General features: G+C 41.8%; 1 protein-coding gene and 1 pseudogene across 2 annotated transcripts in view; one reads left to right on the top strand and one right to left on the bottom strand.

Annotated features, from left to right (window-relative positions):
* INPP5F (inositol polyphosphate-5-phosphatase F) overlaps positions 1–16533 on the bottom strand; it is a 59212-nt gene extending 42679 nt beyond the window's left edge. For both annotated transcript variants that reach the window (XM_087823988.1, XM_087823989.1), the window contains exon 1: positions 16384–16533. In XM_087823988.1, the coding sequence (XP_087680114.1) occupies positions 16384–16480 (97 nt within the window). In that variant the 5' untranslated portion in view covers positions 16481–16533. The remainder of the gene's footprint in view (positions 1–16383) is intronic.
* Positions 16534–19400: 2867 nt separating this feature from the next.
* On the top strand, positions 19401–19636 carry LOC107532068 (small nuclear ribonucleoprotein E pseudogene; annotated as a pseudogene).
* The last annotated feature ends 1585 nt before the right edge of the window (positions 19637–21221 follow it).

Below are 21221 nucleotides of genomic sequence, written 5' to 3'. Positions count from 1 at the left end.
AGAAGGCAATCATATTGATGTCTGTCTCTTTCTCCCTACCCTCCTCCCTCCCTCCCTTCCTCTCCTCCCTTTCCCTCCCCCTCTCTCTAAAAATCAATGGAAAAAATATCCTCAGGGGAGAATTAACAAAATACAAATAAATAAATATAAATAAATGAGTAAACAATCTAGAACAGAAGATTAATGGGTATGGTGGAGATTTGAATCAATAAGACGGGAAAAAGTAAACTGAGGCCAATTGTAGAGAGACTTGAATAAAAGACTAATGAACCTGCGCTTCCTGGAGACCAAGGCAGGCAGATAATGACCTGCATAAAACAAGACTGCCACCAGGGCCCAGCCGACAGCACTGAAAGGAGGTGGAGACTGAGCGCAGGAAAAGGAGCTAGAAGGTTAGTCCAAGAGTCTTGGCATGAAAGGGCACAGAGTTGCCCTAGCCTGGGGCGTGGGACGGGCAGGAGTCCATGAGGAATGCAAACAAGGTCAGCAGAAACGCCTCCAGGGAAGCGGAGCAAAGGACAGACAGAGAGGAAGTCAGAGACAACCTTGAAACATTCTCTCCTGGGAGGAGGAGATGAGGACTTGGACCAGAAGAGTCAAGGAGTAAGGCAGAAAGAACAGGGTATACTGGGGGGAGAAAAGGTGGGGGAGAACCTCCGAACTCAAGACCCTTTTGCACTTTTGGCATTTTGAACCATGTGAACACATCAGCCATTGAAGAAAATAAAATTTAACTTAAAAAAAAACCTAGAAAAAACTAAAATGATAACCAAGTTCTGTGGTATAAAAACTAAAAATAATAGTTACTGATAACCTTTGAGGTCCTGAAAGAGAACCGGTTAAACCCATTAAGACTGAGGTAATGGTGGGATGATCAAGGAGAAGTGTTCAGACGTAAGGACCAGAGATATTACAGGCAGAAAAGAAAACAGAAGGCAATGACATTGAAAGTCTAGATGTAAGAATTAACCTGTGAAAAGGAAGGATGCCACTAGTTTCTGTCTGGAAGCAAAGATGAAAGGCTAAATATAGAAATGGAGAAGAGAAGCAGATGATGTATTGGATGGCCTTGACTCAGTAAAAATAGGAGTCTAAGTCATCTTTGCTTTAGCAGGAGGAAGGACAGAGAGGGACAGAGGGGCAGCAGAGGCTTGGTGTGGTGAGGGGACTCCAGAAAGTCAATTTGTAAATGTTCTATGTGTACTTTTTCAAAAGTATGTATATTTTTAACTTAGTGTTTTCAAGAAAAAAAGGTATCAATCCATTGGTGGATCATGAAATCAATTTTGTATAATAAGATTAGTATTAACAGCAATAAAACAGAATAGAACAGAAAACAGAAAAATTGCACCATGTAAGGAGAAACATTTCATGAAACTTTTGTTTCTGGTACACACTGTGTTCACCAGGTCACAACTTTTAAAGTTTTTATTACAGACCTCAAACATTTGAACACAATATTTAACTTCAGGGCTCGGGCTCATTATATCAACTCTGTTGATTATTTTGTTCAACTCCTCTTGTATTTGCTAATTTTTTTTACTGCTTAATCTAATAGGTTTTGAGAGCAGGCTTAATTTTTTTTTAGCTCTCATGCCTTGTGTTTTTTCCATCTTTCCTTAATTTTTAAAAAATATATCTTTATTGATTTCAGAGAGAGGAAGGGAGAGGGAAAGAGACAGAGAAACATCAATGATGAGAGAGTCATTGATCAGCTGCCTCCTGCATGCCCCCTACCGGGGATCGAGCCTGCAACCGGGGCATGTGCCCTGACCTGGAATGGAACGCGATCTACTGGATCATGTATGGGTGAACGCTCAACCGCTGAGCCATGCTGCTCAGGCTTCCTTCTTAATTTTTGCTTTACATTTTGGGACTATGTTGTCAGGCATATATAAATTCAGGACTATTATATTTTCCTGGTGAATTGCTCTGTTTATCAGGATGTAATAACTGTCTTTATTTCAAATAACGTTTTTTGCCCCAAAGTCTAGCTTGTCTACCATTAATATCGTGAAGGAAATACATCAGGCATAAAAAGGGATAAATATGAACATTACTAATCCAATCGTATTACTTCTCCTATTCCCCACAGCTTTAGAAACTATGTCCGAATTCCTTGGAAAAGCTTGTAAGGCCCTGCATGGGCTGGTCCTGTCCACCCTCCTGCCTCCCCACTCCCAGCATCCTGGCCTTCCTGCAGTCATCCAGAAGTATGCACAGGCTTGGCATGGAATGCTGCTCCCCACCCACTTCTGCCTGCTTTTCATTCCAGACTCAGAACAGGGGTCACTGACACATTCCCCCTTCCACCCACCAAGTAGAACCTGAGCAGGACTACCCTGAATCTTGCTCATATTTCCATCATAGCACCTTATTTTGGTTTAATGCACCTAATTACTAACTTGCCTGTCTCGCTGACTGAGCAGGAAGCTCATCAAGAATAGGAAGCTCATTAAGACCTACTCTAATCTAGCTTTATATCCCAGTGCACAGTACAGAGCAGGCTCCAAAATGCTGAGTGAACAAATGAACATATGATACAGAATGGAGTGGCAAGTTGAAGTCAGATAATTTGCTGTGATTCATGGTAGAAGGGTTCACTATTAAAGTGGCAAAGTTAAAGTCGTCTGGTCTATTTCAGATAAAGGCTTCCAGGCTGGCACAGGTAAAGTGACTGTCCAATACTACACGGCTTGTCAAAATCAAAACACCATTTCCCACTCTCCTGGCTCTTACTAACATACATCTAACACCATAAGTTTCCCTGCCAAATGTTCTCAGGTATAATATTCTCATTTTATTTTTATATGGGACTTTCGGCTCACCATCATCATTCCAGCTGCACAAGCTGAATCTGGGTAACATCCAAAATGCTTTTCTTCCTTACCGAGTCCTAATGATTCTATCCCCTCAATATATGACGAATGCTTCACTTCTCTCCATCCCAATGCCACTATCCTTGCCCAGGGTCTAGACTTCCCCAATCTGGATCATTAAAAAGCTCTTGTCAGCTCCAAGAGCTTGCTTAACACATAAAAGGCATTCAAATATGTATTGAATGCAAAGAGGACTCCAGACAGTTTGGTTCTGCAGGACTCTAAGGTAAAAGGCAGGGAGCTGCAAGAACTAGGCTGAAGAACTACAGGAGAACCAACTCGGGAGGACAGCAGACAGTGAACTCAGGAGCTGTTTCCTCCAGACAGGGCAGATTTGCATTTGAGACTGAACATCAGGGCCAGTGTGTAGAGGACCAGCATGATAGGTCAGGCCTGAAGCCAGAGATCCAGATAAGCGTGTGTACAAGGGCAGCCTGCAGCTGACTCTGGAACTGGAAGCCTGGGCAGAGTCTAGAGATATAGGCATGATGTGGGCAGAGCCAGAGTTCGGTGTCCCAGGTAAAGAGTCCTAGCTCCACTACAGTCTCTGAAGCCCTCTCAGCTTCCGTTTCCTCTCTTGTAAGTGGGTATCTCATCTAACTAATAGGGTTTTTATGAGGATTAAATGAGAGAATTATGTGGAAGTGCCCAGCACAATGTCTGGCACATAAATGTTCAATAACTTTTGGCTAACACTGGGAAATGTATACACATTTAAAATTCTAGGTTCTTACCACTCAGTAAATCTCTCCATAGATTTTTATTTCAAGGATCTACATATAGCTTAAAAAAAAACCCAAAACTTCAATGTTTTTTACTTATTAAATCTTATGGTAAGGCCATAATTCCTGAAATCCTCCTCAGAGTAATAAATGTTTTATGAAAATCTCAGTATCTAGATATGTCCCCCAAATTTTTTCCTCTAATGTGAAGCACAGATGTACAGCTCTGATGCAGCTCAAAACTAGGCATCCAGTTCCAGTCCCAGCAACCCAGTTCAGATCCAAATGGCAAATCAAGCATGACTGCCAGCTTCCTCCCCTCCTTTAAACCTCCCACAAGGGGTAGGGGCGGGGATCTAGTAGAGCCTAAAGGGAGGTAAAATTATGTTTGGGAAAAAGACATGGATATTGGTAAATTTTAGTTATGTATGTGAAAATAAGTACTGGGTTTTAAGTCTTGAGAAACCATGGAAGAATATAAATAGAATATGTAACTTTGAATCAGTAACAGAAAGGCACCTAACAAAAATTCAAGATATCCAATGGAAGACAGGAAAAGGTGACAGGAAAAAGGAAAAAAAAAGAAAAAAAGCACAATAAATGGAAAACAAGAATAAAAGATAGAAATAACTCCTAATATGCTAATAATTATAATAAATGTAAAGTTTCAACTAACCAATTAAAAAGACAATGAAGTCTCAGCCCCTCTCTCAGTTTATTTAATTCTATGCCTACTTTGTTTACCACTGTATACCTGTTGCCTAGCACAGTGTTTGACGCACAGCAGTCATTCATTCAATAGTTATTGAATCAATAAATGAGTAAAAATAAGCATGAAAGAACGAATCAGGAAATGGACTTCTATCAATTGCTTATTTTCATTAACTTTTAATAGGACTAACATCTTAAATTGTTATTGTTTTTAAAGGAAGTCCTAAAACACCAGTCTTTGTTATGCAAGCACTTTTAATAACAGCATTTATCTTTTGATAAATATAATAAATGATGAACATGTGATTTCTCACAATGAAAGACTTACCTAAAAATTCAGGGAAATGATCTTAAAATCCCCAACTGGTGCCCATGGTTTCTCATACCAATATAGAGACAAGAGACACAAGACAGTAGAGGAAGGTCTGAAGCAGGCAATGTAACCAGCACAAGAAAAGAAGCTCAGTGTGTCTTTTTGAACTGATATGGTTTTGTTGCCATATCAGAACAGTGACTGGCGCAAAATAGATACTTCAAAATATATATGTATGCGTGTGTGTGTGTGTGTGTGTGTGTGTTTTAATCCTCCAAGGATATGTTTACTGATTTCAGAGAGAGAGAAAGAAAGATCGATATGAGAGAGAAACATTGATCGGTTGCCTCCCCATGTGCCCTGACCAGAGATCGAACCTGCAACCTAGGTATGTGCCCTGGCTGGGAATTGAACCCACAACAACCTTATTATGGTGAACCGGATGACACTTGAACCAACTGGACCATCCGGCCAGGGCTGTGTGCAATTTTGTTTTGTTTTCGATCTGTTACTCCTTAAGGAGATAGAAAAGTTGGCATAAGTAGATTCTGTACAGAGAAGATACGTGATATTTAGTCTAAGCAAGTACATGTAGCAAGTACACTCAGTAATGCACAATGTCACCAATATTAATGGCTACTCTGGGGGCAGAAGGCACTGGAATGACAAAGAAAAGGCCAGTGGGCTTATACTATCCTTCCACAAAGAACAACCATGTAATTGATCTGCTCCAACAAGCATATTGCTATCTAATCTTTTCTTCAAAAAGTATATTCCAATGTGGCATACAGATTCAAAAGAGAAATGTTTGAAGTTTGCAAGTAGGTTTTAAAATTGAGGATTATCAAAGTTATCTAGTAAAAAGTAGAGTTGCTTACAAATCACAAAAGTATAGCATTTTACACATAATGCCAATTTTTAATTAGTGAAATAATTAAAGCAACATATACCAAAAGGCATAAATATTTCATCATAAGCTCAATTGTTTCACCAATTTGGTCAACATTTCCAGGGTCATTTGGCAGTACATGGCTTCTATTTTCATATGCCCTCCTCTTCCTGGTACACAGAAAACAAGTGATTAAATACTGTGTGCCTGCAGAGAGTATGAGTCATTCATTCCAAGAGCCCACACTGACGGCACTCCCTCAGCCCAAGAACAACCCTGGGTTTTTTGAAGCTGCTGAAGTTTATGGGCAGTTTCACTTGTCTTAGGAAAGAAAAAGGTGCCAGGGTATGCATAAATAATCAGACCCAAGTTTCATTTCCTGCTAAAGACAATGGATATTATTGGTCTGAAAAGATAATCACTAAAGTCAAACAGAGGAGTAAAAGGGTTCTAAATTGAGGAACTGAAAGTTCCAACTGTTAGCTCCTTCGTGCTTCAGCTCTCAGAATTTAATGTGGCCAGGAAAACAGATAAAGAAATAATTTCATTCAGGTGCCATCTTAAAAATGCAAAATTTGATAAATTTCTTTGATCTCTCTAATGGTGATGATTCTCCGGCATTCAGCAAGTTAAAAAGCTAATCTAATTTATAAGTTCTAGCAGCTGGTGATTTCCCAGTGCGAACTCCATCTCAATGGTAGCTCATTCTAGCTATTCAAGATCATAATTGTTTATAATATACTGATGCCTCCTGGGCCCCACCCCTCAGGGAGTCTGACTCAATTGGTTGGGGTGGGGCCCTAACATAGGTATTTTGTAAAGCTACTCCAGGTAATTCTAATGTACAGCCAAGATGAGAATTACAGCAGTCTCCCCGTAACCGCAGATAGTACAGAATCCTATATTTACTATATTTTTTCTATACATACCTATGATAAAGTTTAATTTACAAATTAGGCAATTTCATTGACAAAAGATTCATTCTTATCATAGATCTTAGCAACCTCAGCATACGATTTTTTCGTTCCGTATTAAGTGGAGAATTTTCACCTTTTCACTTAAAGGAAGCAATTTACAGTTTCTTTGGCATATCTGAATTGTCCACAACACGACTCCTATGCTTTGTGGCCATTATTAAGTAAAAATAAGGGTTCTTTGCAAGACCTCGACAGTCCATCTGATAACCAACACGGCTACTAGGTGACTAAAGGGCAGGGACAGTATGAGATTTCATCACACCACTAACAGTGTGCAATTTAAAACTTATAAATTATTTCTGGAATTTTCTATTTAATATTTTCAGATCTCAGCTGACTGGGAGTAAACAAAACTGAGGAAAGGGAAATGTTGGATAAGGGGGGATCTACTGTATGGATCTAAGTGATCATAAGTTACTAGGTGAAACTTGCATGAGTAAGTTTAGTTTTATTATTTTTTTAAATATGTCTTTATTGGTTTCAGAGAGAGGAAGGGAGAGGGAGAGAGAGATAGAAACATCAATGATGAGAGAGTCATTGATCAGCTGCTTCCTTCACACCTCCGACTGGGGACCGAACCCAGGTATGTGCCCTGACTGGGAAACCTCGATCTCCTGGGTCATAGGTTGATGCTCAACTGCTGAGCCACGTTGGCTGGGCAAGTAAGTTTGGTTTTATCCTATCAGTCTGATTCAAAGATGATACCTGTGCCCGGACAGGCGTGGCTCAGTGGCTGAGCATCAACCTAGGATCCAGGAGATCGCGGTTTGATTCCCGGTCAGGGCACATGCCCGGGTTGTGGGCTCAATCCCCAGTCAGGGGTGTGCAGGAGGCAGCTGATCAATGACTCTCTCATCATTGATGTTTCTATCTCTCTCTCCCTCTCCCTTCCTCTCTCTGAAATCAATAAAGAATATTATAAAAAAAACCCAAAAAGCAAAAAACAAAGATGATACCTGTGCCATGTACAACCTTAAACTCTTTCATGAAATAAAGTACCATAAAATACATACAGATCTCATAATATAGTGAGCTGGCATAGAAGCTGGTCTAAACTAGTATAAAGAAATATATTTCAAAAATAACCCTAAGAATACTTAAAAGATGAGATATACTATCTAGGAAGGGGACCTTAAGAATATCTAGACTTTTCTATTAAAACAGGCATCTAACTATAGTGCAGCAAAGGGCCACAAAGTTTGGTCATGATCATGAAGGATATTAGAAATTGGTTTTTAAACTCTACACTATCTACACTAAAAATTGTTGATTCTTTATCTGAAGCATAAAGTCCTAATAATCACATTTCAAGAAAGACCCAACGCAACTCAAAAAAGAACAGAGGATAACTAAAGAAAGGTCAAAACGTAATTAGGCCCTGGGAAAACCTAATGGATAAATATATAATATTATGAGCGATTATAGTACATTTAGAGTAACAGTATAGCAGATGCATGTTTACAAGACATGGTTTGGGAATAAATGAAGGGAAGTACAGTTTAAATCACAATTTTCCAAACTCATTACCTAAAGGAGACTGAAATATAACCAGTTCAAACAGGGATTAGATAAATCTTTGGATAATAAATTCATAATGCATCACCCAAGAAACATAACAGTGTGTTTAAATATATCTTTCAACTTCTGCTCTCCCAAAAAACTGTCCTTTGATATAGCTTTCAGAAATAGGATTCCGAGAGCTAAGTCAAAGCACAGCCGAACAATTGGTATTTTCCTTTCCTCATTTTAGCGCTCTTAAAACAAGATGCATAAAATTAGCACTTCCATCATTAAATAAGTGCAGCCTTTCTCCCAGCTGGTGCTTAAATAATTTCCTGGCTTTCCCTGAAAACTTTGTCCAAAACTAACTTACTCTCTTCTATCTAGGATTATCTGCATAGTGGTTCTGCCACCACAGGTCCTCACCAACAAAAAGCTCTGCCTTCAAACCCACCATGAGATCAAATGAAGAACTCTACTAGATCAAACAATCACCACTAAAGAGTGGAAGAACCTGCACTATTTCAGTCTGGCCAGTTAGGCACTAGTCATCCTCATAAACTTCTGTTTTGTTTTGTTGTTTTGAGTACCCAATTAGAATGAAGGCATTGAGCATACAAAGAGTTGTTTCTGGCAAGACAAAAAAAAAGTCCATGAAATCCATACATGCACAGAGTCTGTTTCTTCCCGGGCTTTCAACTCTTACAGAGAGAAACTACCACAGACTACTTACAGCTGCAAGAAACTTCACAGAATCAAGTAAAAGAACACCTTTCTTCCCATTTTCATTATTAGAAAAAAATATCTTTACCATCTTGGAAAAACAAAAACACAATGAGACCTCGAACTTCAAGACCCGGCTCAAATCTTCCACAGAACTCTGTCTCACATAGCTCTATCCCAATATCCGTCACTCTAGAATCCTGTGTATGTCTCTCCCCTATTGGACCACATCCTCGGCTAGGGTAGACAGTATTTATGACCATCTTTTCACTTTGACACAATGCCCAGCAGACAGGTCTTCAATAAATGTTTGTTGAAAAAATAAATAAATTACTTCACAGAAATTCAGCCTTAATATATTTGGAAGGAGAAAGAAACAGAATACTAAGTTAGTTAGAAGGGGGAGGTGGGGCTGCTTCTTTGAGATGAGGGAATTTTTGAAAGGTACAAAGGAGAATAAATGCAATAGCTACTAGAAAAGGAGAGACAAATCCTGTAAGTCAAGAAGCACAACTGCCCAGAAGGGAGGCTGGCAAACTGTAACTCTGCCATCACAGCTACACCCCGGAGGGGAGAAAAACATTTATATCTGTCATAAAAGCAATATACAATGATACTGTGAAGCATCAGTATTATACATGTGAACTACTAAAATTAAAAGCATATGGCATGTTTAAAATTTCCTAACATTTCAGTATGATGTTATGATTGCTTCAAATTGTATATATTGACCATTGTGGAGCTGTGGAATTTGAAGTTCAGTGTAAATGAAAGCTGATTCAAAGGATAAGATTTAGGAAGAAAGTTAATGTATTTTTAAGTAACCCACTGTCAAGTTGAAGACACGCAAAGTTAAACTTGAAAAAACCTGAAATCAAAATAAAGTAACTTAAAAGAAAAACACCAAAGAACACTGACCTAAAATCAACCTGTATTTAATTCAGCCAGTCTTACCAAAGAAAGCAGGCAGGAGTGGATGCTTTTTCTGAATGAGCAGTTCCTTTAAGGGTCTCACAGCAACCAGAAAGTGAGTCATTCTAACACAGCATGGGATTTAATTAATATACTACCAGTATGTGCTGTGATAGTGCTACAATGCTAAATGTTCAGTGTTTATCTTCACTTTTAAAATACTATTTATACATTATTACGTAAGATTACCAACAACTACTGATAATAAAATAAAAATCTCTATTTTGTTAAACATACTCTAATTCAAATGTTCTTTTCAGTTCAATTATGGTCATCTGACACATAATGATTATGACTTAGACCAGCTAACAGGTAATTATTTATTAAAGGTTCTACGACATTGCTACTACTTCTCAGACTTGTCTTTGCAAGGCTAGATTTTAAAAGGTGATATTTTAAAACATATTTGAATAGGAATAGATTAACAAAAACAGCATCTGCACAGAGAGATATTAATACAGCTTATAAAGATCTAATATTTAAATCCCCATAAAACCACACTAAGGTTAGACTATGGCTTTGAGAATTCACGGAACCAATAGATAGCACAGCCAAACTAGTTTGATTTTTCCAATAGTATCTATCTGCAAATACAACAGCTCATTTTGTCGTAAGTCACAAGGACCAAAATCATTAACAAAAAACTTTTTTTTAGTATAAGAAAAATAAGAATGTCTTTGGGTCCCATTTATTTTCATTCAAAAAGAGAACAAATTTACTGAACCCCAGACTTAAAAGTTAGATACCCCCCTTTACCGAATAAAATGAGAAATGAGCACGTTTTTTTAGTTGGTAAGAGAGGCAGTGCTCTAGCCTTCTATTCTTACGTTTTCCATTTAATCCTCCCAACAATCTCTTTGCTGATCAAGGAACAGTGGTTGACCAGGGACTAGAATTATTTCAATTCGTTCAACACAGTGTTTACAGAAGACCTGTTGTGGGCCAGGTGCTAGGGATATGGTGACAAACCTACATCTCCTCCTCCTGGCTTGGAATGAGACAGGCTGGGCAGGTAGGACAAGGGGAAGCCATGTTGTTGGGCATCCTGGAGCAGCACCAGAGCAGCCAGGTTGCCGAAAGACCAAGCTGTCAGGACACCTGGATGCTCTACCCTAAAAGGCCTTTCTACCTCCTCTCCTCTGAAGCTAGCCTTTGCCAAGTTGTGGTCTCTGCTGGCTATGGTCTGGTCAGAGCACAGCATCTAGGAGCCAGTGACTTCCCCTCTTTGAAGGTAGTTTTCCTAAAGACTTTTTCTCAACCATTCCTGCTCTGCTTCATACACTGTGAAAAGATGCCTGTGAAATTGGATCTAGGACTCTTGCAAAGCTAGACTGAGAAAGGCGTCAGGTTGCTCATCACAGGCTGAAATAGTTCCCATCCAGTACATATCAATGTTTCTGCACAAAGATCTACCCTATATCTATTCCCTTCCCAAACTGCAGGTGTTCTAAAAACTTAAGAAGAGAAACCTGATAAACTGACCGTAACTGGAAAAACAACTAGTCAATCTATTACATAACAACATTCCCTGTAACTATAGAAATTAATTTTGCAAGGAGTCAAAGAACCAACTGGTAGTCCCAATATCAACCTTTTCCTTCTGTACAGATCCTCCCTCAGTGTATGTGCTTTGACATGAGAGGCTATTTGATTCTCTATTTAGGCTATACTATAATGATTATGACAGCTACAGATACACTTCAGATATTATCCATAAAAATATAAACCCTGTAACTTTGTAGTCAAGAAGGCAGAAAGGTTTAGAAAACATTTTTTGTCAGTATTGAGGGATATCTGGCTTTGGAGTCACATACTGAGTTAGAAGCCCATCTCTCTCCCTCTTAACTCAGTGAACTTGGACAAATTACCTCTCTGTGCCTCAGTCTCCTCATCTGTGAAATAAGGGTAATGATAAAATCCTCTTCCTGAGGTTTGTGGGGATGAGATGCAACAACAGTACATATAATGAGCTCAGAGCAATATCTGGTTTCAAAAAATGCTCAATAAATAAAAGCTGTTGTTGTTAGCTACTACTATTAATCTCAGTTTACAAGGCAGACAACAAAATATGTTCAAAAACTACCCTCAATCTGTAAAACCTAATTCCAAAAATTGTCATCTGCCCCCTTAGAAAGACCCTGTCTTTCTTTTTTTCAGCCCAAGAAGGGAGAGAAAAACTTCGGAAAGATGAGTCTTTTCTATCTTGCATGCATAAAAATAAATGTTCATAAAAATAAACATACAGACATGTTCAATCCAACCATTAGACTATTAGAAACATAAAATATGGGGTAAAAAGTAGTTCAGGTTATAAAAACTGGTAAGCTATTTGAAAGAAACTGCAGGATAAAGACACTAGAAAAAACCTGGTTATTCAACAATGACAAAAAAAAGATTTTTACAATATATTTAATAATTATTTTTTTAGTTGAAATGTGTGATTATATTCAGTGGTGGTAGTCTGTGATTATTTAGCAAATGTGGATTTTTTTAAAGTTCAAAGTCTCTTTTTTACTCAATACCAAATGACACAAAACTCTAAAAACTGAGTAGTTTCATAAACTATGATCCTGAAAAGATAAAAAGTTTTATGTGGATTTCAATTCCATAACTATAATTTCTCATTCAAAAAAAGTTAACTTCATATGACACACTAAAAATAATTTAACTATCCAAAAAATAACTCTAAGAAGAAGAGAAACACTTTTTTTACATTTCTATTAATTCTGATAGCTAGTATCCCCAAAATACTCACTGGTATTCATCAGAGTACCACCTCTCTCTCCAGTTTACAGGTCTATGAATATTATGTGTATAACAGATGCTTTAACATCTTTTTGTGGTCACTCAGTCTCAAATAGTATGAAGCATTAGGCAGCAGTAAATTATATAACACCATCATACAGACAAAGACACAAGGACTAGTAGAAGCAATTTGAAGACTGAAGAGGTAAGACCAAATCACCCTTCCCCGACAGTGGACTGTATTATATTCCTTTTAAAGTTTACAATCCTTACTCTCAGATAGTAAAACTCCACTCTCAGGAAGAATGTTTACACAGGGCTTTATCATTTTCCCTGGTAGAAAATAAAACAACCTAAATATTTTTCTCTAGTGGTCACCTTCCAACAGACATAAGCATCCACCAAAAAGCAATGCTACAGGCCACTCACTACCCTTAAAAAAAATGAAAACCTCAGCCCTGGCTGGGAGACTCAGTTGGTTGGAACATCAAAAGGTTGCAGGTTGAACTCCCAGTCAGGGAACATACCTAGGTTAAGAGTTCAATTCCCGATCAGAGTGCATACGGGAGGCAATGATCACACTGATTCTAAGAATCAATAAAAACATATCCTCCAGTGAGGATTTAAGAAGAAGAAAACATCAGAAAAAATAACAATAGTCTCAAGTGTTTAACTAGAAGAAAAAAAATTGAAAAAAATTAATGTTAAAGAAAATAAGGAATACAAAGGTTTTTTTTAAAGGTGATGCTAAATCAGATAGAAAAAAAACCACAAGTGGAAATGTACCTTGCCTCATATTTATTTCCTGACCCAGCTAGAGATTTTCCATCCCAATTAGAAGATATTCAAATGAGTAATAAGCATAAGAGAACATCCTATTTTTATGGCAATGGTATTACTAAGAGAAAACGTGGACTTAAATTTAATTCAGCTCTACTCAACCTAAAATGCTTTCTGGGTCCTCAGCACTCTAGAGCCCAGAGATACCAAGATGAGTCAAGTATGGCCCTTGCCTTGGGAAACGCACTGTCCCCTGAGGTAAAATTAAGGAAACTACTCTTACACGATGCAGTAAGGGCTATAATCAAAGTGTGTACTGTGTATAAAGCACCTGGAAACACAATAATGAGTTTATTGTGACCACAATTCTGCCCCAGGAATTCGGGCTCGGGTGAGCACATGTCTGAGCTAGGTCTTACAGAATAAACTAGGCAGGAAAAGAGGCTGAGAGTAACAAACATTCCAGGATAAGGAGATGGTCATTTTAACCTTAAATAGCAAAGCTGACTCTTCTGATGTCTCTAAGAAAAAGCAAAGTCCTCATTCAGGTTGTTCAATAGCCATAAACATAAAAACCACAATGCCCTCTGGAAAAGATAAGGACTTGGTCAGTAATCTATTCAGCTGAATAATCAATTGGAAATAATCACAGATTATAAATGCTTTCATTAGAAACAAGAGCAAACCTGGCCATAAAAGCAGAGGGAAAAGGTCTAATAAAATGGAGAGAATTTTAAATGATTCTATAGAAAAAGCACTTATCCAATTAAAATACAATTATTAATAGCCATTCTTTAAAAAGGATCTTAAGTACTGGATGGGACAAACTATTTGGTAAAGTGCATGGGATTCTTTATTCACTGGCTATACTTGAACACCTGAAGATCAAAACAGAGGCGGTTACTTCTGAAGTATAATGGCCTCTTCCTTTCTCTAGAGTTTCGGTCTACTTCAGTCTGTGGCTGCCTGCATCCTAAGAAGTGAGATAAATGTAACTGCAAAGGCTACAGCCATTTTATGTAGAAAAAAAAAGTTTTTAATTTGCCTTCTGAAGTGGACTTTGGATATTTAAACAGTAACTCAAACCACATGGCTTAATCCAAAATCTAGGCCCAGGTTACCCTGTGGATAGTCCTTAAAGGCTCAAACCTGTGGCTCATTTGAGCTTCTTTAGCTCAGAAGTAGGGGTTTAAGTATGTTTCCACAGAAAGGTAAGGCACTAGCCAGCATCCTAGAAGAGACTGACTTCACTTGAGGGGAGTAACTTATCCCCAAGCAACCATTAGGATAGGAGAGCGTCCCAGGTATAAGAACTGAACACAAACCAAACACAGTGACAAATAATTCACCTACTGAGAGGACTCTTGTGACTGTACCTTGTTCTATGTAATTCCACCAGCTTGGTTCACCTCTGTCAATCTTAGGGGCTAAGAGAAGGGTGGCCCTAGAAATGGAGACAGCCCAGTCCACCCCATTTATATATGCCTCAATTCATTGCCCAAACATACAGATGACTACCTAGGGATTTCCTGAATGTTTTTCATGAAACACATGATGTCAATTCCTGTCCTCCAAGACGTACACTGAACAAACTGCATTGTTTTAAAAAATTTTTTTCATTATGTACAACAACTAAAAAGCCCAACCCTCATTTTATAGTTGAAAGAAATGAGGCATGGAAAAGTGTTGTCCCATGAGTTGGAGATGATCTCAATTTCCATCCAGCTGTAAATAATCTAAAAGGTCGGCTCTTTGACCGCTTGGGGAGTTCTGCAATCTACTTTTCTTCAAGCTAAACTTGGAGCCTTACCCAAACTTTGGGGGTGGGGTTAAGGGGTCCGGGGAGAGAGCCAGGCAAATGGTCAAATCGGGGGAAAACAGAGAAAAGAGAATGAATGGAGACTGGCCAAAATTAGCCTATCGACAACAACGTCTGTCCCAAGATCATCAAGAACCTTATCTGGGTGCAGTAGTTTCTCCTCCATTCTGAATAGAGGAAATAGTACGTAACAGTAAGAAAATACGCCCAGAGTCTGGGAAAAAATAAGTTATCCACCGCTCTAGCAAATCAACTAGCAGGCCTTCAAAAGAAAGCGGCGACACCAGCCAGAAAGTGTTCTGGGGCCAGCTCCACTCTCTGTGACCTCAGGCCAGTGACTCAACCTTTCACACCTGCGTCCTCACCTGCTCCGTCCTCACCTGCTCCGTAAGGTTGTTGGGAGATCAAGGACCACGTCCTGGGAAACCATCCTGTAAATGGTAGCTGCTGTGATCTGAAAAGCTCATTTGGATCTTTTATGCTTTTCGATTCACACCATGTTTAATTCCTTTGTCGAGGTTACAGACGAGAATTACAAGTAAATTTGACATGCCCTATTTCTTTACTCTATTCTTTCACTTCTAAAGTGAAAGATGTCTGAAGTGATTAGGAAAAAACCTGACAACCTCAGAGGGGGAGGCGTTGCCCGGCCGGCTGCACTGTCATCCCTCCTGGGCAGGGGCCGCCGGCTAACTCAGGGCTGTGAACTAGTTCTCCCAACGCAAACCGACCCTGTGGACTCCGGCATTTCCTGACAGCTTCTCTGACGCCCAAACGTGGGCCCACAATACATTCTGTATCGCACAGGACTGAATCACACAAAAATATTAGAAGCTCAACATTACAACAGTTTGTGATACTACAAAGAAAAGGTGCTTTAAAATCGGGTGCCTATGGGGTAACCAGAATGAATCACGCCTCTAAAAAGGGACCAAAAACGTGTTAACGGGGAGAGAAGCTCCGACAGCACGTCCCACCGAACTGGGATCACGTCTGGCCTGAGACCGGGATTCGAACCCAGAACCTGTCGCAAGGCCGTGTCAGGGCCTTTAAGGCCGGGGAGGGGGGGTGCTTGCTCGAACTTCCCGCTGGGAGCCGGCGCGGTCTGCTCTCCCGGGGATGCGGAGCGGGCCCGACCGGAGGCGCCCGCGAGGGACGAGGGTCGCCGGCCCTTTGTCCCCGCAGAGGGGCAGGGGCGAGGCGAGCGCTCCCGTCAGGAAATTATGACAGCTCGCGGCTCGCCCGCCCGCCGCCGAGGCCGCAGGCGGAGGGGCCCGGCCGCGCCCTCCCGCGCCCCCCGCCCCGCCCCGCCCGGTCCCCGGGCCCGGGGTGACCCCGCGCCGCCGGACTCACCGGGTCGGAGCTGGAGGCCGCCATCGCGGCGGCTGCACCACAGCGCGCGTTCGCCCTGCTGCAGGATGTAGTGGTCCTTGGCTTGGAAGAGCTCCATGCCGCCCGGGCGCCGAGGGCGGCGGCCCGCGGGCCGCGCGGAGCGTCCTCGTCAGCCGGGGCCGCCAGAGCCCGCGCCCCGCCGAGCCGCGGCCGAGGGAGCGCCGCCGCAGCCCGACCCGCGGGAGAACGCGCCCCGGAGGCGGCGCCGGCGGCTGGGGCCGGGAGGCCGCTCCCCGGCTCCGCCCCTCCCCGGCCCCGCCCCTCCGGCCCCGCCCCGGCTCCGCTCAGGCTCCTCCCCCGGCTCCTGCCCCGGCTCTTTCCCCGCGGGCTTCCCCGTCCGCCCTTTCCCGCCGCTCGGGTCTCCTCCAGCTTCTCGCGGGTTTCCTCCCGGGCTCCTGCCCCCCCGCCGCCCCGGGCTCCCCCAGCCCCCGCTTCGGCCTCCCCGCCTCCCCTCCCCTCCCCTCCCGCCTTCCCGCCCGCGGCGGACGCGGGCCCCGCGGGGGTGGCTGAGCCCGGCGGGCCGTCTTCCTCCCCCGGGCCCTCCGCCCCTTGCTGGCGGGTTATCCGTTCCTTCCGGAGCCCAGAGGAAAGCCGGGCCGGCCTCCCAGATGCCGCTCGGAAGCCCCCGCTTCCCGGAGGCCCGGGCGCCGCGCCTCGCGAGTGGAGCCCAGGGGCCGGGCTGGGGCGGGAGGGGAGGGGAGGGGAGGGGAGGGGAGGCGGCCCCCGGGCTCGGCCCCCGCAGGGCTGCCTTGTTTGGGCGCTTCCCCCTAGAACCCTAGACGCTTGAGCGCAGCAGGCATCCCCGTAAGTGCACACCCAGGGGGAGCCTGTAACAGCAGCAAATACACAGGTGTCAGTAGCCCAGGGCTCTGACCGGCGGGGAGGAAGGAGCAAAGCTCAGGCGCTATTGTGTCCCGAATTGGGCAGGGTGGATCCTAGAAGAGACTTGAGAAAAGAAGTCAGTTAATGAAGTGGAAGGGGTCTAGTTTGGCGAGGGTAAGACAGTGGAGAACCTCAGGAAGGAGGAAGCCCTGAGTGCCTTTGAGCTGCTCCCTTAGGAGGCCAGGCTGCTTCTTGAACAGAATTGCGCTGGAGGCAGGCCCCGGGGGGGGGGGGGGTCCAAGCCCAGCTCCAGGTGTAGTCTACCTGGATGATTTGGGGAAGGTCTTTTGGTCTCAGGTGGTGGTTGAACCAGACGACCTTTAATTACACTCCCAGCTTCACAGATCAGGGAGCCTTTCTACTCCTATCTCCTGCCTTTTCTAATAGCTAGATGCACACTGCTCTCTCCCTCCAAGTACATGCTTGACTGGCGCAGGTAGAGCCCTGGCCCTGCTGTGCAGAATCAGTGAAAGAGTAGATATTCTGTCCTTGGCAGATACCATGTCTCCAGCCGACTGCTTCAGCTGCTTGCCTGCCAGGTGTTCCTAACCTTGAAGCTTCTCCGCTCCCTGGCTGCCTCCCGGGCCTCCTCGCTCTCTTCCAGCTCCCTAATTCAAGGCCACCCTGCCCTGGAATGGTGTCGCCCAGGTTATGGTGGAAAGCTCGTGAAGCTGTTCTGTTTTTTAGACATGAATGACCATCATACATATTATACATCTTTTCCATGTATGGTATATTTATACTAATTTAAGTATGCTCAGTAGAGTGTTAGGTTTATTATTTGTCTCTGAGATTTGGGGGTTCTGATTAGACTCTAGTATCCTCTGGTGCAACTTGACTTCTGACATCATCTCCTATCACACTTGACCACAGTCTTGTATGTTGTTTGTCTATAAGAACTTTCTTCAGTCTTGTTCGTATATGAGAAGTCTCCCAAAGGAGAGATTTTAAAAAATGTATGTATTCTGCCTGCCAGGAGGCTGCTGGTTTCTTAGGTCAGCAGTCAGTGCAGTTAAGGTGCCCAAGGCACTCACAAGCCAAATTTTTACATTTGGCCGGTCATCAGCCAATTTCTCATGGATTTTTCTGCCAGTAAACTTGTGCCGTCTCCTATAACTTCATCAGGGACAACTGGAGATTGTAATTACAACTTTGGAGCACTTAGGAATATATAAAATTATATGAAATTATCTGAGAAACTACCGTAGAACAAAAAGAGGAAAGTCCCTCAGAGACCATCATGTTGGTCTAAAAGAGATCCCTTTGTTCAATGGAGAAGGCCATCTCTCCTTCATTCTGTACTTTGGGGGTTAAAAAATACTGGATTTTTCGTTGTATGTCCTGATAATGTTGTCAAGGACCCAAGTTATTGTTTAAACCAGATATAATAAATCTTTCGTGTATGTGTGAGAGAGAGGAAAAATGAAATGTGTTTTCTGAATCTAATCTCCTTCCCGAGGGAAGATAAATTAGCCCTTTACAATGATAATTTCATATTTGTCTAAAGCCAGCAGTTTCTCCTTCCTTTCTGTTATGCACATATTTGTCAGTTTAAAAAAGACAAGATAGTTAAGAAACTAGATCTAAATAAGCTAATTTGAAAAAAATGTCCAAGGTATACCGTTAAATAAAAGAAGTTCAAATTGCAGAATAGTATTTTTAAGTATTCCAGTTGCATTTTTTTAAAAAAACTAAATTTATTGCTTAATAAAATTACGTTTCAGGGGTACAATTCTACAATACTTCAGCTGTACATTATATTGTGTGTTCACCATCCCAAGTCCCATCTGCATTTTTTAAAAGGAGAGGGTGGGAGAGACTGTTTTTATATGCCCAGAACATTATGAAACAAAACACTGGGAAGTGTGGTCACCTCTGAGGAATGCAAATGGAGAGATGTGGCAGCTGGAGGCGATCAGGAATGCAGGGAGAGTAGAACCTTTTCCTTTCCATTTTATATTCCTATATACCGTTTTGATTTTTATAACCAGGTACTTTTTAATACTTTAAACTTTTTCTAAAGGTGCAGGTTAGTGTGGTCTTTGTCAGCTTCCACCATAGTGTACCGTGGCCAGGGCCAAAAAGTGCAGAAGGGAATGGTGGAGCCCGTCAAACTCACCTTCAGACACTTACAGAACAGATCTAGGATTCGGGTGTGGCTTTATGAGCAAGCGAACATGGGACAGAGGGCTGTATCATTGGTTTTGGTGAGGATATGAACCGCGTAGTAGATGATGCAGAAGAGGTTCATTTTAGAACAAAGTCAAGAAAACAACTGGGTCAGATTATGCTAAAAGGAGATATTACTCTGCTCCAAAGTGTCTCCAACTAGAAATGACTAATGAAGTGAGAAACTGTTGAGAAGGCAATACAGGTTGTATTTTTTTAGGTGTCATTAGTTGGGAGCAGTTTCTATACATTTTTTCATATAGCTTTGTATCACTAGATGATGATAAATACTGTGGGGTTGCTTTTATTAAATAAATATATATACTAGCTTTGTGTGTGTGTGTGTGTGTGTGTGTGTGTGTGTGTGTAAAACTCATTCTTTCACCACAACCAAAAACATATGTTTAGGTTACTTATTACCTAAGGATCTAGAACCTTTTGCCTTGACAAGCCAGGAGTCCCAGGCCTGGCTGTTTTTATTCTTCATACGCTGCTTAATATTTTTGAGATTTTCTAACACCTTCAGTGCTCTCAAAGTGAGGCAGAGTTAAGCACATAAGCCATCTTTCTGCTCTGTAGACTCTTTAAAATGGAGTGTCAGAAACAGAGCTGTTGTTTTTCTTTAGCACCTTTCTAAACCACAGGGGTGGCTGTGGCCTGTTCTTTCTCTCTGCCATTTGCAGTACTCAGGCTCATGGCCTGCTGGGGTCTGTACCATCACAAATCAATAACAGTGGCCAAAATGCCTTGTGTTAGATAATCACCTTAGAGATTTTTCAAAGAATGCTTTGTACTGCATCAGAAAACAACAGGTGGAATTACTCCTGTAGAAACTTGGTACATTCTTGGAAAAATTGCCCAGATCTTAAGCCCATTGTTTCTTCTCCTGATTAAAGAAAAATATTATCTCAGTGTTTCACCATTTTGTAAGAGCAACCCTTAGTTTCAAGGAAATATAGGGTTTGAGTTTTCCTAACACTGCTCCATCCTTTCTCTCAATTTTACAGCAATTCTTCAGTGAGCCAGAGGAAGCACCTTGAAGGGTGTGTGGTGGGGAAAGGGTGTTTGGATGAGCAAAGGGAGTGGGGGGAACGTGGGGAGGGGGGGTGAAGAGTGGAATGTGATTTGCAGTCTCCAAGAAGGTGTTTTTAACAAGGCCCATGGTGTGCAACCAGAGACCAGCTGCAAAGGTGGCAAATATATTTTTAAAATTTGGCCCTGGCTCTAATTTTAGGATTAGACTGCTCTTGCTGCCTCTTGAATATGATGAGATACTAACAGTTAAATTGCCTGCAAATTATGCATCATTTCTCATACTTTTTCTCATTGATATTCTATGATTTAATCAAGTCAGGTTCTAGGTTGTAGGGATGATGCTTATAAAGCTACAATGCAAAGGGTTTGGTCCAGGGCAGAATTGAAATTTTTAAAAGATCATTCCATACAATTAAAAATAATTTGAGAAAACACAAGTCCTTTGTGTGTGTTTCCCCATAAGATTTCTTTTAAAAAAAATCTTATTTCTTGCCTGGCCGGGCGTGGCTCAGCAGTTGAGCTTCGACCTAGAATCCAGGTGATCGGGGTTCGATTCCCGATCAGAGTACATGCCCAGGTTGCAGGCTTAGCCCCCAGTGGGGGCGTGCAGGAGGCAGCTGATCCATGACTCCCTCATCATTGATGTTTCTATCTCCCTCTCCCTCTCCCTTCTTCTCTCTGAAATCAATAAAGATATATATATATATTTTTAA

Source organism: Miniopterus natalensis, chromosome 14, assembly GCF_054644295.1.
Source record: "Miniopterus natalensis isolate mMinNat1 chromosome 14, mMinNat1.hap1, whole genome shotgun sequence".
NCBI lineage: Eukaryota > Metazoa > Chordata > Mammalia > Chiroptera > Miniopteridae > Miniopterus > Miniopterus natalensis.
The sequence above is the reverse complement of the archived record's forward strand: the minus strand, read 5'-3'. Positions and strand labels throughout refer to the sequence as shown.